Source organism: Ochotona princeps, chromosome 5 (assembly GCF_030435755.1).
Source record: "Ochotona princeps isolate mOchPri1 chromosome 5, mOchPri1.hap1, whole genome shotgun sequence".
Lineage (NCBI taxonomy): Eukaryota > Metazoa > Chordata > Mammalia > Lagomorpha > Ochotonidae > Ochotona > Ochotona princeps.
The window spans coordinates 15,369,114-15,395,310 of NC_080836.1; the positions used below are offsets into that span (position 1 = coordinate 15,369,114).

The following is a 26,197-nucleotide window of genomic DNA, read 5'->3' on the forward strand; positions in this document are numbered from 1 at the left end:
CATGCCCCACACTGATGTCCATATTGGTTGCACTAGCCTGCACTCCCACCAGCAGTGAAACATGGATTTATCTTTAGGATATGTCCTTCCATAAGGGGAGTTTCATTTTGTACATCTATCAGTAATGAGCACAACTACCTACTTTCAAGGGAACATGTTACAGAAAGTATTGTTCAATATTTAGCCAGTTTTGTATGAGAGGCATACTGGTGTGGAAGGATATTGCAGTGTGCCAAGCAGCATTTTCAAGTGGGATAATTGCTTGTGATTAAAAGCACCACTGGAGGAGGGTAATTAGCTCTTGGTCACTGGCGAATGTTCAGCGGCATGCAATGAACATTTGTGGCCGTGTTCCCTCACCTGAAAATTCAAAATCTGAAGTTCGGATTCTGAAATGTGATATTCAGAGGAGACTTTTCATGGTAATCAAATAAAAAAGGGTGAGCCCTCAGGATATAACAGTCCTCTTCCTTTAAAAATATTTTCATGATCTAAGGCTCAGGAATTTCACCTTCTAGCCTTACCATTACCATCGACAACAGTTTCTCCTCACATTATTACAACAGTATATTACTTTAGCAACTTTCACAATCTAACATTCTGTAATCTTAATGTGTCATGACCTTGTAGGTATTAACATTGGTAGAAAATCCAGCATCCTATTGTCTCTCTGGTGCCCTCTCTTTCTTTCTCTCTTTTTCTCTCTCCCTCACTTTCTGCTCCCCTCTCTCTCTCTTTCTCTCTTTTGAGAATACTGCAAGAAGATCACCAGTTGCAACGAGCAAAAGAACTGTCACTGGGAAATAAATAAATGGCATTTTGGTTATGCACTTTCTAGCCTCAGGATTGCGAGGAGTGCCTTTTATTTGAGCCATTGTGTCAGAACACGCATAATTTGTCAGAACACTCACAACTGACTGAAACACTTGGAGGAAAACCGTCTTCACCTAAGATTAACCCTCTCTCAAGGATAATCCCCAAACCAAATACATTCAGACCAATCCAGCAGCATGATCTTCTTCTCCTGACTTATTAACGGCCTTGCTAAGCAAGAGATGTATCTGGGGTTAACTGATGGCTTCATTCACATGCCAATACATCGCTCATTCTTTTATCAAACTTCACCTTTCTTTCCTCCTTCCCAATAGCTTCTTTGCCAGGAGGAAAACCATCAGCAAGCAAAGAGGCAGCTAAAAGAACGGGAGAAAATATTTGTAAACTCTGCAAGTGACAGAGGATTAATATCCAGGATCTATCAGTAGCTCAAGAGACTCAACAACAACAAAACGAAAAGCACAGTTAGGAATGTGCAGCAGACATAACAAGCATTTCTTAAACGATGAAATTCAAACAGCCAACAGAGAAAAGCTGCTCACGTTCTCCAGTCATTGGGGAATTCAAGTGAAAATGAGGTTTTACTTCATCCTAGACAGAATGGCCATCATGTGGAAATCATTAAACAATACAGAGAGGATGTGGGTAAAAGTTACTCCAATCTACCTTTAGTGAGAATGTAACTAGTGCACCAATTTGGAATAGAATGGAGATTTCTCAGAAAACTGAAAATAGATTTACCATATGCCTCAGCCATTGCACGCTTGGGAATATATTCAAAGAAAAGGAAATCAGCATATAATGAGAGAGAGTTGTCAGTACTCATTGTTTATTGCAACTCAATTGACAATAGCTAAAATATGGGATTAACCCAGATGTCCAGAAAGTGATGAATGATAAAGAAAATGTGGTCCATTTATAATATGGAATAATGTTTAGCCTTAAAAAAAAATGACATCCACGCACATGACCTCCTCTTAAGAGGTTGTCAGGATCGCACCCGATTCCCCCATCATGCATTGCTACAGTAGTTTTACTATCGTTTAGTGCTGCTTTGAGTCTGTTGTCTATGAATTACCATATTTAATCTTGATAGGCTATATTGTACTTTTTCCTCACTCTTTTTATGATCCTGAAAAACTTCCCTGCACTTCCTCCCCATCAAGGATTAACAGCGTATTGAGGGTATAGTAGGTTTTACAGTTTTTCTATGTAAGTGGAGCAGGTGGTAAGGAGGGAGCTTGGATCCCAACCATGAAGACTCCCAAACCCTCACCACAAACTATTAATACGAGCAACAAGGACTACATCCCAACTGCCAAGGAGGCCACAGGGAATTGGATGCCCTCGGAGGCCGAGTACTCTGAGGTCACCCACCCCCAACCGGAGCTTCCACAGGGGATGGAAGAAGTCCAAACACTACCGTGCAGAAACGAACATCATCGGAAAGACATCCAGAAGCCCTGAGCAATCCACAGAAACAGAAGAACAATAAACGTCCTTCGGGACCAGGGAGGAGAGCCTTCTCTGGTCCGAGCCTGGCTCCACCTCTGGACCCCCGCCCTCCCTCGCAATGACCATCGGGATCGCTCCGAAAACCCCTCATAGCAAACAAACAACCATACAAACTAAAAAAGCCTAAAATAAATAGACAAACAACAAAAACTAGAGCTTGGAATCTGACAGGAAAGAGCTGGCGTGGATTGGCTCATGCCTCGCTGGGTGGGACACAAAGATTAGTCACTCCTCACCATGGTGCTGAGGATTTCCCTGCACACCCCCCCCCCAAAAAATGTTCTGCACCTTAACTGTTGACAAATGTCTTGTTAGAGTTACAAGCCAGTCTAGATTATCCTAAAATCTGCCAAGAAGCAAAATTATACTTCAACACAACAAATGGCTAAATACGAAAATGAAATAGACACGAGACAGCTGAATGGTACCTTATAGCCATTTTAAGGTATATAGCAGTTGGTCCTGTATATAAACTAAAATTGAAATGTCAATGAGCTAATCATAGGTTGTGGTTAAGAACTTGCTTTTTTTTTTTTTTTTTAAACATACTGGTTACTCAAAACCATGTCAATTCCATAATGTTGCAAATTGCTGTTGATGTTATATTGGGACTCCTAATTGACTGGGATGATATTCTACCAGCTCTAACTTCGGACCAGAAATGGTCTCCCCAAGAAACTGTTCAACCCATCTGGACAATAAGTAGCTGGACTCTATGCTTGGTATACGTTTGCAAGGAAAGAATCTTGATTGAATTTGAACTGTAATACTGCATCAAGGTGGAGAAATCCACCAGGGGGGAGGGGCGTAGGGAGAGGTGGGGTGATTCCCAGAGCCTAGGAAACTGTCACATAATGCAAAATAATAAAAAAAAAGAAAAAAAATAACATCTTTCCTTTTGCACCCAAATGGATGTAACTGGAAACCACTAAGCTTAGTAAAATAAACCAGTCCCCATAAGACAAATGCCATGGTTTTTCTAATCTGTTATACCTAAAATATATGTAAAAAATCATTCAATATGCAATTGATATTTTGAGATTTGATCATTTTGTATAGCCTTTATTCTCTTGAGGAACATTTTTTTTAAATACTTGTTAGTCATTGCATTCCTTACTTACAGTGTTAAGCCTGTGATTACAAAGCTAGCTTAAAGGACATCATTTGGAGGGAAAATATGCATATATGTATATATGTGTGTGTGTACAACTATATATACTATGTATTTATGTAAATATATAAATACATGTACATGTATGACTATATACCTATGTATTTATGTACATATATACATATATATATGTATATATATACATATATATATATATATATATATTTTTTTTTTTTCACCCACCCTCCTTCCTCCTTGGTATATACGAAATGTGAGCCAGAGAGTCGGTAGGCAGGTAGAGTCTGATCATCACTATGCTCAGGGAACTACACATCCATTTGAATCAACCATTGTGACCAACATCACCTATCTAGCATAGTTTGAGTATTTTCTGTCCTGCTTTTGATCTTGCTCCAAAACAATGCCCCTAGGAAAGCAGTGGTTGATGGTCCATGCAATAACATCTCTACTATGCATCTACATCAGATGGAGTTCCAGGCTCTTGACTTCAGCTTGACTCAGACATTGCAGTCAGTTGAGAAGGGAACCAGCAGATGTCCTACTCTTAATCTATCACTCTTTCAAATAGACAGACAGACAGACAGACAGATAGATAACTAGGCTTCAGTATAGATTCTCATTTGTTCAATTCTATTTCAATGCCTTCCAGAAATGATGAAATATTGTCATGCTACAAGGCTTTGTTCATTTCCATTCACACACATTTCAAATTCATAATAATATTCAAATAATCTATACATTAGAATCATAAAGAGGACTTTCTCTTGCATTATAGTATCTAGAGGATGTATTTTGCATATAGGGAAGCTGTTCATTTCTGGTTGCTAAGAAGCCACTTGCTGTCTCACTGTACACTTCCCTATCATAAGAACTGTTATTCTTGCTGAATTTAAATTGGCTAATACTTCTCTTACATTATTACAAAGTAGCCGGAATATCAAGTACTATTCTTTGTCTATTCCTTAATGAAAATGCTGATGATACTTACTAAGACATTGGCTTTTGAAGAATGCATGTTTTATCTTTTAAAGAAATTATTTAGCAAATTTAAATCTTATTTCTAAAACTCATTAAGACTGTCATTTGGTATTAATTGTAAAAGATGTTTTCAGCTCTTATTGTAAAGAAAATGAATCCTGAAGAATAAGTGGTGCTGTATTGAGATTGACTTTTGAAACCTACCATGAATGAGAGTGATTTTTTTTAAAGATTTCAAGTCCGGCTAATTTATATTCTGGGTGGTATTTGGTAATGTCTCTAGTCCTCGGATCCCAGCCAGCCATGTAGGAGACATGAACAGAGTTAATGAGTTCTAGTTTCTATAGCAGACATTTCTGTGGCAAACCGCTGGCTAGACAATATGTGTGTGTTTGTGTATGTGTGTGCTTCTTCATTTCTTAAAAAAAAAAAACCAAACACTTAAATGATTCTCCTGGGACATTCTATATGGGCTTTGTATGCCTCTTTGGTGTATTTAGGATTTTATTCATCCATGCTATTATTCAACTTAACTTCTGTATCCAATGACGACAGTTTTGGTTGAATGTCCTTTTCATGAAATCATCCATTCCATTTGACTTTTGGCATTAGTAGCCATGCTGTCCTATAGAATATTCTCTTATGATTTTTTAAAATGTCACATATGTGTTCTACTAGCTATTTATTCCATATAATTTTAGTTTTTCTCTGCTTTTCCTGGTTTAGGTCAGATTTTCAAGGGTTTTAAGAGGGTTTTTCCCAGCCAGTATTGCATTGCATTTTTAAATTATTAGGTCATATATATATATATGTATATATATATATATGATTTATTATTTTATTGTAAAGTCAGATACACAGAGAGGAGGAGAGACAGAGAAGAAGATCTTCCATTCATTGATACGCTCTGCAAGTGGCCGCAACAGCTGGAGCTGTGCTGATCTGAAGCCAGGAGCCCAGAAATTCTTCCAGGTCTCCCACACTGGTGCTGGGTCCCAAGGCTTTGGACCATCCTCAACTGCTTTCTCAGGCCACAAGCAGGGGACTGGATGGGAAGTGGTGCTGCCAGGATTAGAACTGGCACCATATGGGATCTCAGCATGTGCAAGGCAAGGGCTGCACTGGACCCTAGTTCTATATATATATATTTTTTTTGTTCTATATATATTTTTAAAGTGAAACCAAATTTTGCATAAAAGCTATTTTCATTTTTTCTTTATATTGAATCTTGCCTATAATTTTTAGATATTTGATTTGGGAATTCCATTCACTAAATGCCATTCTTTAATTTTCATTTTTATCAATACTTACAGCAGTGAGTTTTATTTGCATTAGATCCTAAGATCAAATTTTTGTTCCTCTTCTATTACCTATAGTAATATTATAATTCTGCTTTAAATTCACCAACGAAATGCTGGGGTGTGAACATTTGTCTTTCAAACATTTCTGGGACAGAAACTGGATGACTCAGGTTAGGCTGTTGTTTAGGACTCTTGCCACCATCACCTGAACACCAACAGGGTTGAGTCCTCACTGATCTGATGCAGCTCCCTGGTGATGCACACTGAGAGACAATGGATGATGACCCAAGATTTGTGTTCTTGTCATACATGTGGGATGCCCTGATGGAGCTGCTAACTAGCTTGATCCAGCCCTCATGGTTGCTGCCACTGGGAGAATAAACCTATAGATGGAAAATTCTCAATGTCTTATTACTATACATTGGTCTTTTATCTATTCATTGCTCTTAAAAAAAAAGAAACAGTTCCTTAAATGAATTCAGAGAGAGGGTGAGGCTGAGACAAGAGTATGCCCATTTGCTAGCTCACACCCCAGTGGCTGAAATAGCTAGAGGTGATGAGGTCAAAACCAGTAACTGCATAAAAATCTCTCACATGGGTACAAGGGCCCAAACACTTCAGTTATTTTTGTGTTGCTTTTCCCCAGGCCTTCATCAGGGAGCTGCATCAGAAGTGGTGCAGCCAAGACGCAAAATTGTGTCCATATGAGATGCTAGTGTTGCAGATGGCATTTTAATCCACTATGCCAGATTCTTGGCATCCATTGTTTGTTCCTAAAGGCAGTTCTTTAGACTGCCTGCTCTATATGGTCAACAATAAGTATGACTTCTTTATATTAGTTTTTCTACTGTCTGATGCAATGTTTATTTGTTTAATAATTTGAGCAATTCAAGTTGTGACAGACAGTGGAGACTAGTATACTTTTGAGACAGTCATAAAGTTCTAAATTATTTTGTTACCAAATTTCTGTAGAACAATAATTCAGAATATAGCTTCCTTTCCTCATTTCTAGATTAAAATCTGCCAGGACAAGACACTAAAATTTTAATGCTTTAGCGCATTTTTGCAGTCAATTATTATATTTTGAGTTAAAAAAATTTTAGGACTTTTTTTTAGAAAATGTGTATAAGTTCTATAAACAGAAGATGAGTAAAAATAGTTCTGAGCCAAAATTCAACATCTTGAAAACTGAATGACGAGTACATAAGAATAAAACAATTCTATCCCAATCAAAGTTCCATTTATTTCTAAATAGCTTGCTTTTAAGTGTGGTACCAAAAGAATTCTTGTTGGAAGCTACAACAAAACATCACAATTTTTAATTTTAGTTCAATACCTACCTTGTTTGCTTTAAACCTAGGCAGACAAAAATAACTAAGAGAAAATTCAAACATTCACTTCACATATAACACCATAACATTGTTTTCCACTACATTTCTGTGTACTTTGTTGTGACAGTGATTGTATTAATTTTGGAACTGGACTCTAGGCAAATAATCAAAGCCTTATCAGAATATGGTAGATGACAATACAATAAATTCTAAAAAAAGAAACGAAAACAAAGTAGGGCTTCCGTGGGTCCAGGAGTCTGTGTGTAATTCAGGCAGATTTTCAAGCACCATAGGCAAAAATTCAATTACAGGGTAGTAATGCAAAAGAGCAGAAAAGAATAGTAGTTTTTACTCACAAGTAACATTTTTTTTCTTTATATCTGTGATCTCTAACATTAGCTTTATAGAACAGGACAGAATATGAATAGAAAAGCTATTTGATTTTTGACAAGGCAATACAGCAATACATTTTAAACTGAACTGAAACTTCAAGTTTAAAAAACATAAAATCATTGTTTTCATTTTTAAAGATAGCTAACATATGTAGCAATGTCTTTTTTCTTTGAGACACTAGATGTTAGATACCTCTCCTTAGATTGGTAAAGGTTTTGCATTACTCAAAGAAGTTAAGGATTAATTTCCTATTTCTATTTGTAAATTGGTTTCAATAAATATATAAAGGGGCATATGATTTTTACCTGATGACATTTAGATGGTTCAAATTCTTATTAAATTCTGTTTAACTTTTACTGCTTCCAAATAAGGCAAACATTTTAGTGCTTAAAATAGTATGCTTTCATTTACTATCTATTCATCACATGAAATGAGCTAATTGTTTTCAGACAATGCCTTAATCAGATACAGCACTGACACTTAATGACAAAAATGTTGTTGGGCTGATTAGGTGATAGAATTGTGGATTGGGCACATGCTATTTTCTACAGTATTTGTAATGAATAATGGCACTTAAAATTGCTCCACTGAAATCATCAGCTCTCATGGGCAAAGCTTCATGATGCTGAATACAGAAAGTGAATGGATTCAACAATGTACAATTTTTCGTTTAACACAATTTGGGAAGATGACAGGGCAATTGCTTATACCCAAATCCAAGCCACTTAACATAATGGACACTCTGCTCACCTCACGTTAGAGAAGCAAAGGTTCCACACTTTTGAAATAATAATAATTAAGAAAACAACCCACTTTTCCCATAATTGCAGTTTGAATTGCAGGATGTAGGATGCTGCAGGTGCAGAGATAGGAATTGGAAATTCAAGATCTACATACATAACAGAGCTCCTTTGGGAAGAAGGTTAGGAAAGAATAGAGAAAATAAAGAGTTCAATAGTCTGAGGGAAAAAAAAAAGTTTTGCAACCCTGTGAGACTTAGGGAATGCATAAAGTACAACTCATATGCATACATGTACCACCTAGGAGAACAATTATTTTATCTATGCAAATTTTCAGGAGAACCATATTTTAAGCATACTGATTTTAATCTAATATATGAAAACAGAAAATATTCATATGTTTTGCTTTTGCATATTCATACTAAAAGTCATCTGCAAGTAGTGATTTAAGGGCTTAGAAATATTTTTGAGCTAGAAATTTCAGTTCTGTGAAATATTCTCAAATAATCCACAATTTAAGCAAGAATCATATAATTATAGCCGCAACAAACTTTCATTCAATTATGCATGAACAATAAATTTATCAAGATACAGCTAAAATAAGTACTTAGTGAACTCTATATCAGCCATTTAAAGAACTATTTTCCAAGAGTTCCTAGCATTATGTGAAAAAGCACACAATCCGGGTGCCCCCTCGAAAAATAAATTAAAAAAAAAGAAAAAGAAAAAGCACACAGTCAAAATTAAATGTTGGGAGAGAAAAAAATGGCCGACCATGGAGGGTTGATGTAAGGGGGAAGGCAGAGAGAGAGGGCCAAAAAGTGCCAGAGGAAGGAGCAAGTACAGTTAAAAATAGTATAAGCAGGTGTGCGAACCTCCCAGGACACTGCGGAATCAACAAGATCCACGCAGTCTGCAGAATCAGCCAAAAACAACAACAACAACAACAACAAAAAACCAAGGCAGGGCTCCACGGCTCAGCTAAGCGTCCACACCTTGTCCGCTCAAAAAGGGTGAGTTAAGAACCCAGCAGGGCAAAGGACGGTGGGAATTTTAACCACAGGATATACAGGCAACTTTAGGAAATTGTTGCACAAATCCCCTCCAGTGGCGGCTAGAAACTGCAGGAGTGCTGAAACCTCTAGCACTGGTAGCGATATTAATAACTTTGGCGGGACCCAGGCAAAGACAGGGACAGCTAACTAACACACATTCCCCCATAATGAAATGCCACGGTACCGGGAGGGCGCTAGGACCCTGAAGTGCAGTAGCAGGCAGCTGCAGCAGCAAGGGTGAAATCCCCAGGATCACAGCTAATCTAAATTCTGGGCCAACTCAGTGGTGGTGGGGGGGGGGGAAGGCGGTGGAGTGCATCTGCCAGATCCCGTGCCTCAGACAAAAAAAACAAAGCCAAAAAAAAAAAACCAAAAAACCAAGAGATGAGACCCCGGCACCTAGGCACAGAAAACTGAGACCCTGAAACCTGAAACCCAGAAGGGAAACAAAAAAACAAAAACTCCCTGGTCCAGAAGGAAAACAAAAACCTACACCAGCAAGACCGCAGGCCACCCACTAGGTGGCAACAGAGGTCAAGGGTGAGAATCCAGCAACACCTTGGGCCACAAGTATGGGACCAAAGAAGAGAATTAGTGATGTAGAAACAGCTAGCGCCATCCCAAAAACCACCATAAAGCCTGGTCAATCGCAGAGATTACAGATGAAGAAATTTAAGACGTCTCTGATAAGGGATTCAGAAAAATAATTATAAAACTCTTCAGAGACAATGAAAAATGATGGGACGAGCTCAAAGATTTTAAAAACCACATAATCACAGAAACAAAATTACTCAAAAACGAGATCCTAGACTTGAAGAACAAAGTTGAGAGCTTAGCCAACAGAATAACAGCAGCAGAAGACAGGATATCCGACTTGGAAGATTCCCAGAATGAAAGCAGGCAGATTATTAGCCAACTAGAGTCACAACTACACAAGGCGGCCAAGACGATCCAGGAGATGAATGACAACATCAAGAAGTCAAATATCAGAATCATGGGGCTCCCAGAAGGAGTGGAAAGAGAGACAGGCATACAACCAGTACTTGAGGAAATTATGCAGGAGAACTTCCAAAATACCTGGAACATGAACCCAATCCAAATTCAAGAAGGCCAGAGGACTCCCCACAGGGTTGACCCAAAACGATCCTCCCCAAGACACGTGGTAATCAAGTTACCCTCCAATGAATACAAAGAAAGAATCCTAAGGTTAGCACGAACCAAAGAGAAGCTTACATTTAGGGGCAGGACCATCAGAATCACTGCTGACTTCTCACTACAGACGCTCCAGGCAAGAAGGGAGTAGAACAAAATCTTTCAAGTACTGAAAGAGAACAACTGTCAACCAAGAATACTCTACCCAGCAAAGATTTCATTTGTATACGAGAACGAAACTAGATACTTCCACAGCAAAGAGAAATTAGAAGAATATGCCAACACAAAACCAACTCTACAAAATCTCCTTAGAAATGTGCTACTCCCAGAGAAAAAGGAAGCAAGCCATAAGCAAGGATGGCAATCTGGGAGATCTCAATAAAGTCAATCCACAGAAACGACAATCAATTACCAACAACCTCAAAAACACAGGCATATGGCATGGCAAAATCATAATTCCTCAATATTAACCCTCAACACAAATGGCTTAAATTCATCACTCAAAAGGCACCGATTAGCAGACTGGGTTAAAAATCAGGACCCAACTATATGCTGCTTGTAAGAAACACATCTAACCAGAAGAAACTTTAGGAAACTAAAAGTGAAAGGGTGGAAATAAATATTTCATGCCAGTGGACGAGAAAAAAAGGCTGGTGTGGCAGTCCTATTCTCAAATGATATGGACTTCAAAGTAACAAACGTCAAAAAGGACAGGGAAGGGCAGTACATCTTCTTGAAAGGGAGGATCCAACAAGAACCAATCGCCATTCTTAACATTTATGCTCCTAGCCCGGACACACCCAGCTACGTGAAACAACTACTTTTGGACTTAAAGGGAGACATAGATGAACATACGATAATTCTGGAAGATCTGAATACCCCACTAACACCAATAGATAGATCAACGCAGCAAAAGCTCAACAGAGAAGCCACAGAACTCACACAAACAATAGAACAACTGGACCTAGTAGACATCTATAGAATATTTCATCCTAAGGCCACAGACTACACCTTCTTCTCAGAAATGCATGGTTCCTTCTCCAGGATAGACCACATATTAGGACGCAAAGCAAGTTTAACTAACTACAAAAATATCAGAATCATACCATGTACCTTCTCAGACCATCACGGAGTGAAACTGGAAATCAACAACTCAAAATGTCCCAGGAAACACGTAAACTCCTGGAGGCTGAACAATATGCTATTAAATGAATAATGGGTCAGAGAAGAAATTAAAGATGAGATCAAAAAATTTATGGAAACCAACGAAAACCCAGATACAAAAGTCCAAAACTTATGGGACACTGCCAAAGCAGTGTTACATGATAAGTTTATTGCAATTAGCGAGCACGTCAAAGCCCAAGAAAGGCAACAAATGCAGGAATTAAGCACATACCCCTAGGAACTGGAAAAGCAACAGCAGAAGGACCCCACAAACAAGAGAAAACAAGAAATTATCAAAACAAGACAAGAACTAAATGAGAAAGAAATTAAAAAAACCATTCAGAAAATAAATGAATCAAAAAGCTGGTTCTTTGAGAGGATAAACAAAATAGATACCCCACTGACCCGATTGACAAAGAAAAAACAAGAGAAAGCAAGAATTAGCAGCATCAAAGATGAAAAAGGCAACATAACAGCAGACACTACTACCATTAAGGAAATAACTAGAAATTATTACAAAGAACTATACGCCAACAAATCCAATAACCACATGGAAATGGAAAGATTCCTAGACTCCCATCACTTACCAAAACTCACCTGAGAAGCAACAGAAGACATGAATAAACCCATTACCGAGTCAGAGATAGAATCAGTGATTAAAGAGCTCCCAACAAAGAAAAGCCCAGGCTCAGATGGTTTTGCCGCAGAATTCTACAAAACATTCCAACCAGAGCTAACCCCAATCCTTTACAAGCTCTTCAAAACAATAGAAAAGGAAGCAACTCTTCCAAACTCATTCTATGAAGCCAATATCACCTTAATCCCCAAACCGAATAGAGAATTAACAGAGAAGGAAAACTACAGACCGATCTCCCTGATGAATGTTGACGCTAAGATTCTCAACAAAATCCTAGCCAATAGAATACAAAAAAACATGACAGATCATCCATCCAGACCAAGTAGGTTTCATCCAGGGAATGCAGGGATGGTTCAACATAAGGAAATCCATAAATGTGATACATCACATCCAAAAACTGAAAAACAAAAACCATATGATAGTATCAATAGATGCAGAAAAAGCCTTCGACAAAATTCAACACCACTTCATGTTAAAAACCCTAACCAGGGTGGGGATAGAAGGAACAATCCACAATATAATCAAAGCAATATATGAAAAACCCAATGCCAGCATCATACTAAATGCAGAAAAACTGGATCCCTTCCCACTGAGATCTGGGACAAGACAAGGCTGCCCACTAACACCACTGCTATTCAATATAGTCCTAGAGGTACTTGCAGAAGCCATAAGACAAGACAAAGAAATCAAAGGAATCCAAATTGGAAATGAAGAAGTCAAGCTTTCACTATTCGCAGACGACATGATTCTTTACATAGAAGAACAAAAAAACTCAATACAAAGACTCCTAGAACTCATATGAGAATTTGGCAGCGTGGCAGGATACGAGATAAATGAACAAAATCAACAGCCATAGTGTATGCAAACGGCCGCAAGATGGAAGAAGATCTAACCAACAAGCTACCATTCAAAATAACAGAGAAAAGCATGAAATGTCTGGGAATAAATTTAACCAAAAGTGTAGAAGACCTTTATGAAGAAAATTACAAAACACTCAAAAAACAAATAGAGCAAGACCTCAAAACATGGAACAACATCCCATGCTCCTGGATAGGCAAAATTAATATCATCAAAATGTCTATATTACCAAAAGCAATATATACATTCAATGCAATCCCAATCAAATTACCCACAGCATTTTTCATTGAACTGGAAAAAATGATACACAGATTCATCTGGAAACACAAAAAACCACGAATAGCCAGAACCACTATGAAGAACAGGAACTTATCAGGGGGAATCACAGTACCGGATCTATGGACATACTATAGGGCAGTGGTTATCAAAACAGCCTGGTACTGGCACAAAGATAGAGAGGAAGATCAGTGGAGCAGAATAGAAACAACAGATGGAAACCCACACAGATACAGTCAATTAATCTTTGACAAAAAGACAAACGACAATCCAAGCAAATGGGAAGGTCTGTTCAATAAATGCTGTTGGGACAACTGGTTGATAGCCTGCAGAAACAAAAAGATAGACCCACATCTCTCACCATACACCAAGATCGAATCTAAATGGATAAAAGACCTAAACCTGCATCCAGAAACCTTCAAACTTTTGGAAGAAAATGTTGGAAACACACTGCAACACTTAGGAGTAGGCCCTGATTTCCTAAAAAGGACTCCAAAAGCAGTAGAAATCGAGACCAAAATAAACAATTGGGACCTCATCAAACTAAGAAGCTTCTGTACAGCAAGGGAAACAATCAACAACGTAAAAAGGCAACCCACAGAATGGGAGAAGATCTTTGCACACTACATAGGAGATAGAGGGCTGATCTCCAGAATATACAAAGAGCTACAGAGAAACCAAAACACCAGAACAAACAAACTGCTCAAGAAATGGGCACGGGAAATGGGCAGCCATTTCACAAAAGAACAAACCCAAATGGCAAACAAGCATATGAAAAAATGCTCAAGTTCCTTGGCAATAAGGGAAATCCAAATGAAGACAACAATGAGGTACCACCTAACTCCAGTAAGGATGGCACACATACATAATACCACCAACACTTGCTGGCGAGGATGTGGGGAAAAGGGAACTCTTCTCCACTGCTGGTGGGACTGCAGATTGGTACAGCCTCTATGGGAATCAGTTTGACGAATACTCAAATAACTGAAAAATCAATATACCATATCATCCAGCAATAGCACTCCTAGGGATATATCCAAAACATCTCCTACACAAGAAACCAACATGCACGCCTATGTTCATAGCAGCACAATCTACAATCGCAAAAACCTGGAAGCAACCAAAATGCCCATCAATAGAAGACTGGATAAGAAAGCTATGTTTCATCTACTCTATGGAACTACTCTGCTATTAAAAAAAAACGAAATGCAGTTCTTTGTGCTCAAATGGGCCCGACTGGAATCCATCATGCTAAGAGAAATGAACCAATCCCAAAAGGTTAAATACCACAAGTTTGCCTTAATCTGAGATGAAAAGATGACAACTTGGAAGATAGTGCCTGTATATTGTAATATTAGTGCAATCTCTAACAACCTGTATCCAATACAATAAGATAATGCGATATAAACCATAAACCAACAATTAATGTCAAAATACTTAAGATCTACATCGAAAAACTGTAAAACCTACTCTACCCTCAATACGCTATGTTAATCCATAATGGGGAGGAAGTGCAGGGTAGTCTTTCAGGATTATAAAAAGAGTGAGGAAAAAGTACAATATAGCCTATCAAGATCAAATCTGGTAACTCACAGACAACAGACTCAAAGCGGCACTAAACGATAGTAAAACTACTGTATCAATGCATGAGGGGGGAATCTGGTGCGATCCTGACAACCTCTTAACAGGAGGTCATGTGCGTGGAGCAGGGGGGCACTTCAGAGTGGAGCAGGTGGTAAGGAGGGAGCTTGGATCCCAACCATGAAGACTCCCAGACCTTCACCACAAACTATTAATACGAGCAACAAGGACTATATCCAAACTGCCAAGGAGGCCACAGGGAATTGGATGCCTTCGGAGGCCGAGTACTCTGAGGTCACCCACCCCCAACCGGAGCTTCCGCAGGGGATGGAAGAAGTCCAAACACTACCGTGCAGAAACCAACATCATCGGAAAGACAACCAGAAGCCCTGAGCAGTCCACAGAAACAGAAAAACAATAAACGTCCTTCGGGACCAGGGAGGAGAGCTTTCTCTGGTCCGAGCCTGGCTCCACCTCTGGACCCCCGCCCTCCCTTGCATTGACCATCGGGATCGCTCCGAAAACCCCTCATAGCAAACAAACAACCATACAAACTAAAAAAGCCTAAAATAAATAGACAAACAACAAAAAGTAGAGCTTGGAATCTGACAGGAAAGAGCTGGCATGGATTGGCTCATGCCTCGCTGGGTGGGACACAAAGATTAGTCACTCCTCACCATGGTGCTGAGGATTTCCCTGAACACCCCCCCCCAAAAAAAAATGTTCTGCACCTTAATTGTTGACAAATGTCTTGTTAGAGTTACAAGCCAGTCTAAATTATCCTAAAATCTGCCAAGATCAGCAAAATTATACTTCAACACAACAAATGGCTAAATACGAAAATGAAATAGACACGAGACAGCTGAATGGTACCTTATAGCCATTTTAAGGTATATAGCAGCCGGTCCTGTATATAAACTAAAATTGAAATGTCAATGAGCTAATCATAGGTTGTGGTTAAGAACTTGCTTTTTTTTTTTTAAACATAGTGGTTACTCAAAACCATGTCACTTCCATAATGTTGCAAATTGCTGTTGATGTTATATTGGGACTCCTAATTGACTGGGATGATATTCTACCAGCTCTAACTTCGGACCAGAAATGGTCTCCCCAAGAAACTGTTCAACTCATCTGGACAATAAGTAGCTGGACTCTATGCTTGGTATATGTTTGCAAGGAAAGAATCTTGATTGAATTTGAACTGTAATACTGCATCAAGGTGGAGGAATCCACCAGGGAGGAGGGGCGTAGGGAGGGGTGGGGTGATTCCCAGAGCCTAGGAAACTGTCACATAATGCAAAATAATTAATAATAAAAAACTGTTAAAAAACTGTTAACTGCTTTATGTAATACAGTGCTTTACATAAAGTTGTCGTATTTAAAGGGAAGGGACTAGAAGAAAACAGATAAATTATTTTTTTTTAAATTAACATGGAAGAACTGCTGTAAATGAGAAATAAAAAGAGATTATGAAAGTGCTTATAATGACAGCTATCACTCTCTGTAATGAAAGTAGCTGGTAATGGAATGATTAATTCTGTTATTTGGGCTCTTAGGAGTTTTACCTCCTTATTGACTGTGTGAGATAGGAACATGTCTCCAAAATGTCTCCATGGTTCAAGCATCTCTCTCTCTCTCTCTCTCTCTCTCTCTCTCTCTCTCTCTCTCTCTCTCTCTCTCTCCCTCCCTGTCTTCTGAGTGAATCAGGAAGTTCTATTGCAGAGCTAAGCATGCAAGGGTCGTACTCCTGACTGCATGTTTCCCAGGCCTAAGGGTCTAGCAATTGTTCTCACTTTCTGGGCAGCTGTTTGTCGTGGAGTACCGTAGTATGCAGAGAAGAAACAAGGGACAAAGGCTCACTAATGCTAGCAGGCAATGCTGCCTGGACTGTAAACTAGTACCAATCTAGCAATCTGTTTGAAAGCCTTAAGAATCTACACACAGGATCTACATGCTTTGCCTAGCTGGCCTCTAAAAGCTGAAACTACAGCTTTGTGGAAAAATAAATCACAGATACCAAAGGATGTGTATGTATAACATTGCTTATCTCTGCACCCATTCTAATATCAAAAAAGATAATTTTACTAATGAAAAAATTACACATTTAAATATGAAATTGAATATCTCCTAGATGGAATGTTAAGCAGCTATTAAAATATCACAAAATCACATGACATGTAAATATTAGGAATAAAGGTAAATGACAAGAGACAATATCCATAGTTATTCTTTAAGTGTTCTCACTATATATCATATGACTGTACTCTTTAAAGGAATATATATGCAACTCAGCATAAAAAGGCCATTGGAAATATATGCAGCATCTGACTAAAAACATGAAAACATGGGCTAGTGAGCTTGTGAGTGATTTCATACACTTTTTACTTAGTTTATTTTAGAATTGTTCTAAAATATATGTATATGTAAGTACACATATGCATTTCAAAAGCTTGAAATAAAAAAAAAGCATTTCCTTATGGGAAAGTATTTTAATTGCTTGGGTTTGATGCCTAGTGCTGGTTCCTGCCTCCAGCTTCCTGCTAATAAGAACCCTGGAAGCAGCAGTAACTGGGTCCATGCCATCCTCTTGCGAGAGCTGGGTTACGTTCTCAGCTCACAGCTTCAGCCTCACTCAGTTCTGGCTCCTGAGGTCATTTGGGGAATAGACAAATGGACACGAGTGCCCCCTCTCTCTTTCTCTCTTTGATTCATTTTCTCTGTGCCTTTGAAATCATATTTATTTGGTGCCAAAAAAAGAAAAGAAATTCACACATGGTTTTATGTAGTATGTAACTTCCATAAACTTTTGAAATTGTTTATATTTATAAGGCAAATACAAGCAACTCAAAGTAGTTCTTTCTCAGCTATTGTGAAGTTGAAAAATAGAAATGCAACCTGTTGTCTAAAATGTGTATGTATGTATGTGTGTATGTGGTTGTGTTTATGCGTCAAGTTTTGTGTGTGTATGTATATGTATGTGTGTATGTATGTATGTGTGTATTTAGTTGTGTTTATATGTCAAGTTTGGTATCAATCCTATCTACATTAGCACTGTATCTATTTATGCAGAGTGGATTATTCTAGTCCACTGTAAAATCTCCATAATCACATAGTCATGTTCATTTCTTAGTGAGGAAAATCAGAAAATCACTAAGGAGCAACCAGAGTACAGAAAAATATTTTCTGCTGCAACGAAAGCTTCATTACAGAGTCTACACGGAAGAGGAACAAGGTGAATGCATTTGTTCTCTTAAGTTTTACTTCTGAACATTTCAGGGGGAGAAAAATAAATAAATAAGGGTGAATGTCAGGTTGATGTGATTCAGATAAAAGAAGTATTTCTTCCCAAGGCTTAATATGTCTTGCTGTTAGTTATGTAAACATTTTACCTGCCACCATCACAATTTCATCCAATTCCACAACTATGCTAAAATTACACATGCATGTTTGTAATAGACAGGCAGAGTCAGTGGCCTTTGGGCTGGGTCTGGGAACAAGGAACTCAATCCAGGTGGGTGACTGGAACACAGCCATCACCTCTGCCTCCTAAGGTCAGTATTAGCTGAAGTCAGGAATAAGATGTGTTCTTGAACCCAGATGTTACAATGCAGGATTTGGCCAACTTCATCAGCACCTTAACTGCCTCGTCACACTCCAAGTCCCTCCCTTTAAAAAGCACCATCTCAGGCCCGGTGCCATAGCCTAGTGGCTCAAGTCCTAATCTTGAACATGTCAGGATCCTACATGGGTGCCGGTTCTAATCCTGGCAGCCCTGCTTCCCATAAAGCTCCCTGCTTGTGGCCTGGGAAAGCAGTCAAGGATGGCCCAAAGCCTTGGGACCCTGCACCCATGTGGGAGATCTGGAAGAGTCTCCTGACTGCTGGCCACTACTTGGGGAGTGAATTAATGAATGGAAGATCTTCCTCTCTGTCTCTCCTCTACTCTGTATATCTGAATTTCTAACAAAAATGAAGTAAATCTTTAAAACATAAAACACCATCTTTTTCATTAACTAGAGGAAGCTTTTTTAAAATTACATATAAAGAAGTGTTATTCAACTTCTGTTACTCCTCACTGTATTTTATACATATTCACAATCTGGACATAGTGTTATGTTTAAAATCCAATGAAAAGATATGGTAAATGAAAAATCTGGTCACTAGCTTTTTTTTTTTTGACTAAAGTAGTTGCTAAATATTTATGACAACAAAGATTGCCTGAAACAGTTTTCTGATGGTCTTTCAGTTCATATATTAAATAAATATCCCTTAAAATCCTGATACACTCATTTAATAGTTTGATATAAAAAATCCAAAATTATATTCATATACAGTTGTATAAATTTATACACAACATAAATTTGATCATATATCATCGTATAAGCTGTTTTTCTACCTTAATATCATCTCAGGACACCTGAGCATCACTTTTACTGTAGAAATGATATATTCCATATTATTTCAGAAGTAAAGCCATGACAATTATTTTAACAGCTTATATTTTGGACAAGGTTTAAATTTTAAACTATTGACCCAAGATTTGGAGAGTTCGAAGTATTAAGCTGCCAAATACAAATGTGTGAAAATTACTGAGGTCACCATTCGAAAATACATAAAATGTTTTTCAGGTTCTAAGAATATGAGAAACAACTCTCCTCCCCTTTTCCATCATTCCCTCAGTAATATTACTACAATGTAGTCCTTGAGTAACTGCCACATGTTTAACATTCTGCTTTTAAGTATATCATAGAATTATAGATATATTTATATATACAAATATGGAAAATCTACTGTCATACTGTTAAGGTATATCTAATTGTTGTATTGGGAGCCTTCCTTTTACTCAGCAGTAGAGATGCCTATGGTGAAACACTTTCACTTCCCAGCATGTTGGTTTCCATTATACGGTTTACCTACAAAAATACGCATATATACTTGTTCACCCATATATCTATTTGTTCCGTATTTTACATGAAATTAGAATAGATAAAAAAATTGTAGTACATCTATTCCATGGAATACTATATCACCATTAAAAAGAACAAGATTCCATCATTTGCATCAAAATGATCCCAAACCTAGACCATTATATTCAGTGAAATAAGCCAATCCCAAAGGGTAAACATGCTTTGTCTGATATGAGGCTACATTCATAAACTAATGCTTGGCTAATTTGTAAAACTCATTAAAATTCCAATTCTACCATGATTATTTATCATTACAGAGCCTTTTTCCTGTGAGACTTTAATGATTATTATTTGATTTGGGCAGGATGCTTTTTAAAAAATTTTTCATTTTTGGAATTAATTTCCAACCAATCTGATCATATTTAAATCAATTATTTGAAGGGCTGGTATTAGGCAAAACAATTAACATGCTGCTTCCAAGGTCTGGATACGGCATCAGTGCCTCTGTTTGAGCTCCAGATGGAGCTGCCTATTTCCGGCTTTCTGATAACCCAAACCTCAGGGACATCACGTGAATCCCTTTCATACACATGGGAGGTCCAAACAGAATTCTGATCTTTTGGCTTCCATCTAATCCAGCACTAGCTAGTGTAGAATTTGTAGATGTGTACATTTTCTGTTTATCTTTCCATCTCTGTCTCTAAGCTTTTTCAAACAAATAATAAATGATGACAAAAAGAAATTATTGTGAATCCACTAATTTTTTATGATTAAGTAAAAGTGCATGGTCAATTAACATTCTTCTCATATTACAGACACATTTCCCTTCCTTTTATTAGAATGTCCAAAAAAAGTATAAAACAGATGTTTTGTCTTTGGTATGGTACCACATAGGAAAATCCTATCCTGCCTTTTTTTTTCTTTAGAAAAAGTAAACCTGCACTGGCTTTGGTTGTGTTCCTTCACCATAATTTAGTGAATCATTGATTTTTTTATTTTCAATTTGTAGGTTGCTTTAAATGTTAAAAATTATTACAACGCCATGAGAAAATACTTGTGCAAAATCGGCAACACATATTAGTTGGGAAAAAAAATGCTCTCCTATATTGTCTCCAGGTCCTTAAAAGTTGGGTGCTACTCATTTACTGAATGTGTTACCCAGGTGCACAGATCTTAGCACACCTATTATATATATGGTTCAATATATTTGAATAAAGGCGGTAGATGCATTTCTTCATCCTAGAATGTGTGTGCGATGCATTTATTACTGGGCTTCACAACTGTTAAATGTAGGTTCACAATGCCACAGGAAATGACGTTTTTGAAACATCGTGACAATGAAATCAAAACATAAAAAGAAACCAACACTTACCTGCACAAGGAACATAGCTATATGATGAAATTCTCCACGGCCACCTTGCTTAACAGGAACAGTCATGAAGAACTTGCTGCCATCCCTGGAAAACACAGGCTCCTCATTCTAAAATATAGAAAGGCATAGAACTCAAAATAGTGTCAATCACTGCTAAGTAAGGCAGTTGCTGTATCAGGTACAGATTAAAATTTGTTTGGAAAATGTTCAACTTGCTTTTAAATTAGATAAATAACAGTATTCTTAAATGAATGTGATGATACGCTGTAATCATGCATGTGTTCAAAAAGTGGGAAAGATGGAGAAATTTCCTGCCTGGTGGATAGAAATGACTTACAATTAGAGTAAAAGCACCTTTTAATTTGGCTCAGATAACTATTTTCATATCTTTACACAAGACTGTACTTAGAAATTTCTTTTTCAAATATAAGGGAAAGGTGATATCTCTGCCAGTTATCAAAATAGTATGTAATTATGAAATTGCATAACTTACACTAAATGTGTTTTTAAGTCAGTGATATTTTATTTACTTGAAGAATTATACTTGATGAATGCACATACATTTGCTGAAATATTTACAGCTGAAAGACCACAAAATTGAAAGAGATCTATGGAATGTCATAAAATTCAGATCATCTGGCTGCATATCCACCCATAAACCAAACGGCTCCAATTGTAAATCCCCATTTGATGATTTTTAATTAAACTCCAGTGGCACATTAAGGCAATAGAAATGTTTTTGAAAATCAAATGATGAAAGCCAGACATGGAGCTTGGTTTCTCTTGTTTCAGGAAAAATACTGAAAAAAAAATGGCTTTACGCTGACACAGGGGTGAATTCCTACGTGCTGGACTACTGACTGTGACTGCGTGGCATGAAGCATGGCTTTGATATGGTTTCTTCTGTATAATTTTCAAATACACTTCAAGTTTGCTGAAGTCCTAGCCATCTGTGCGTGTTCATTTGTTTGTTTCTCTCTCTTTCTCTCTCCTTCTCTGAGCTCATTATTTTCCCCCTGCTTCCTCACCGCCATCCTTTATGCTCTGGAACTGAAAACCTATTCCCTTATCTGTCTTTATCTCTTTCATTGTTATGCTCTAATGCCACCTTGTCCATAGTAATAGTTACCTGGTTATCTCTTACAAAGCATAACCAATGAAACCAGATCATCTAATTCCATCTGATATCTTTCATTCTCTTTATCTCACTTTTTCTACCTGTTGCACTTAACTTCGGGTGCATTTTGCATATGTGGTTGTCTGTGTGTGTAGGTATTCATTACTACATGCAGGCATGTACGTATGCATTCACAGATGGGTGTATGTAGTATTCCATTACAGTTATGCCCAATAGAGCATACACCTTATACTCGTTGCTATACTAAATCCAGTCACCTAGGATGGTGACTGTCATGTAAAATGTGCTCTGAATTGATTCACTAAATTAATACATTAATAACCGTTTCAATGCCCTGGAGAATCCGATTCTAGCTTCATTAGTAAGCATATCCCTCAATAACGATACAAGGATAAGATTTTGCTTGTCTACTTCACAGACACTCGTGGAAATATGAGATAATCTATGCAATAAATTTAAAATTATGAACTCTTCAAGGTTGAGAAAACTGCGTAACTGGGCATATAATGATATCAAAAAACCATTTGAATAAATGAATCCTACCTCTCAACTAGGATAGAGACAATAATTCTGTTCAAACTCCTGCCCTCTTTACACGCCTCTGGCTTCAGCTTTGCACTTGGGTTTCTTGCACTGGAAACAATCTATGTGTCACCAGTCTTTCCTCACCTTTCTTTACTCCTTAAACCATACGCCACGTAGGAAGTCCCCCTTCATGAGATTTCTCCTGTTAACGAGTCTCTCTTTACACATTCCAAATGTGTACTGATTTAGTCTCTATCACAATTTAATTTCTAATAATGATTAACTGGTTGATTTTCTTCACTGGACAACTAATAACTAAATTTGTAATTTCATCACTCTAGCTCTATGGCTCAGAACATAATTAATACTCAATTTCAATTGTTGATTATATGAGTAACTGTATGAAACTGCAAAGACATTTGCCAGATAGATCAGGCAATCTGCCACATTTTCATCGCCAAGTAAATTCCTCCTTTAATTGTCACTTCCTCCTTCTATTTAAAAAAATGATAAATAGCATTTTGTCAATTGGGTTTGTATTTTGTTTAATTAATTAAAAAAAAAGGGATCATGGAGCCAGTGCTATGGCATTCCATTGTAGCTCTCTACAAAGGTGCCCGGAAAGCAGTGGAAAATGGCCTCAGTGCTTAACTCCTGAACCCCCTGGGGGAACGGAAGAAGCCCCAAGCTCCTGGGCACTGTGGCCATTGGGGAATGCAACAGTAGATGGAAGATATTCATTCTCTCTCTCTCCCCCACCCTTCTCTTTTTCTGTTTGTTTGTGTTTCCTTCTCTGTAATTTTCTTTCAATTAAATAACTATCAAAAATACAAAAATTGAAAATACAACTACATATATGAAAATATAAATAATGACATGAATCATACTGTATTAGCAGGAGTTAGTTTATATTATGCAGGAATAGATTTCTATATTTGCATTGATCTTTCTAAAATTCTATAGCCTTAGAAAAGGTTCAGAACAAGTGCTTCCTGGCCAGCGCTGTGATGTTAGGTCAAGCTGCCATCTGAGACTCAGGCATCCCATATGGGCAACAGTTCATGCCCCGGACGCTCCACTTCCAATCCAGCTGCCTGCTAGCGGCCTGGGAAAAGCATCAGGAGATGGTGCAAGTGTTTGGGTTCCTGCTTCCTATGCCAGAGACCTTAGTGGAACGCCTAGTATCTGGCTTTAGCCTAACCAAGTTCTAGCTATTGAAGCCATTTGTGGAGTGAACCAATGAACAGAGCTCTGTCTATATTTCCTTAATCCTCACATTTTACAAAAGAAATGCTTCCAGATTTTGCCTGTTAGACATGATGCTGTTTATGTTTGTTGCTTACTTTGTTGATTGGATTAAGGTATATTCCTTCTATAATCAACTTGCTTAAGCTAATTATTTTAAAAAGATGATGTAGTGATTATCAACATTTGCTGAGATAATCATAGGGCTTTTATTCTTCAGCTTGTTAATGGAATGCCTCTCATTTATTGCTGATTATAATGAACCATCCCTACACCCCAGGAATGAACCCCACTTGTTCTAACGTCCTTATTTTTGATGTGTCTTTGGCTAGTATATTTTTGACAATGTGTATCCTCTTCCACTACTGGAATTAAGATAATAAGGAATGAAAAAAGAGTGTACTCTTATTGTTGCTATTCAATATAGTTCTGGAACTTTTCAGCCAGAGCCATTAAGCAAGAACAAATGAAAGGGATATGATTTAGAGAGGAGAAAGTTACATTACGCCTGTTTGCACATATCATGATCCTACATGTAAGGGAACCACAAAGAGGCTATTGGAATTCATGAGAGTTTGGCAAAGTTTCAGGAAATAAAAGCATCATGTAAAATAAATAGCATTTCTGTGGACAAACAACGCCATAGATGAGGATGCTGACAAAAATTAAACATGTTTCATGTTCTTGGATGGGAAGAATTAGTATCATTTAAATATTCATGTAACAGCAATAAAATCAATGTGATCCCAACCATAATGCCAAGCATATTCTTCTAGGATCTTGGAAAAAAAACACAAAATTTATATGGATACACATGGGATCTGAGTAGCTAAAGCAATGCATAACAGTTAAACAAACCAACAAACAAAAAACAGAAGCAAAATACCAACAAAGTTAGACGCAGCACAAATACATTTTTAAGACACACTCTAGTGCATTTATAATCAAAACTGCCTGGTGCTGGAAAAAAAAAACCAGACATGTTATACACTGGAGCATATTCAAAATGATCCCAGATTAGTCCATGCAGATATAATCAACTGATATTTGAAGAATGAGTTAAAATAATTCTCTGGATAAAGGACAGTTTCTTTAACAAATAATGTTGTGAAAGTTGAATCTCTGCATGAAGGTGTATGATGTACAGCTTATATAAATGTCAACGCACAATGGATCAAGAATCTAACTTGAAGAACTAAAATGATCAAATCTCTAAGGAAAAATATAGGGAAATTTTGCAAGATACTGGGGAACAATTCTTGGATAACATCTGAGAAAGAGAAACAATAAAAGCCAAAAATATATAAATGGGGGTTATACAATGCTAATAAATTTCTGCAATGCAAAGGAAAACATTCAACAAATTGAAGAGGCCACTTAAATATCAGGAAAAATATTTACAAACTATACAACTGGTAATTTATTAATACATAGAATCTATTAAAGAGCTTAAGAAAATTGAAACAGCACAACAAAATTCTGTTAAGAAATGGATTACTGAAATGATCAAATCATAAAAGCATTTTGAAAATGATAAAATTCAAGTTGCCGTCAGACACAAAAAATACTCGGGATCACAGACCATCTGGGAAAAGCAAATAAAAATCACAACGTGCTTTCACTTAGCACCAATTAAAGCATCTCTCAACCAAAATCAAAAATAATAAATGCTGGCACGGTTGTGACCATCAGAGAAGACAGAGTAGAAATACCTAGAAGTCTGAAAAATGATCTATCTTATTACCCAGCCATTCCACTCTTGGAGATTTACAAAATGAAAACAAGATCAGTGTATGAGAGTGTTACATATATCCCCATGTTTATAGTGGTTAAATTCACAATAATTAAGATATGGAACCAACCCAGATGTTGATCAACTGATGACCAGATAAAGAAAATGTGCTACTCACACACACACTAAGATATTTCTCAGCTATAAGAAAGATGAAATCCTGTTTTTGTTTTTGTGTTTTTTTTACAACAAAATAGATGCAATTGAAAACCATTTTTGCTTAGTAAAATAAGGCAGACCAGACAAGGACAAATATTGCATGTCTTCTTTGA

At 37.4% G+C, this 26,197-nt stretch overlaps 1 protein-coding gene across 1 annotated transcript in view; it reads right to left on the reverse strand.

The window, feature by feature from the left end:
* Window positions 1–26,197, reverse strand: part of DPP10 (dipeptidyl peptidase like 10) — a 537,944-nt gene that overhangs the window by 60,356 nt on the left and 451,391 nt on the right. Inside the window, exon 13 of the mRNA XM_058664194.1 lies at window positions 21,226–21,333. Within this exon, the coding sequence (XP_058520177.1) occupies window positions 21,226–21,333 (108 nt within the window). The remainder of the gene's footprint in view (window positions 1–21,225; window positions 21,334–26,197) is intronic.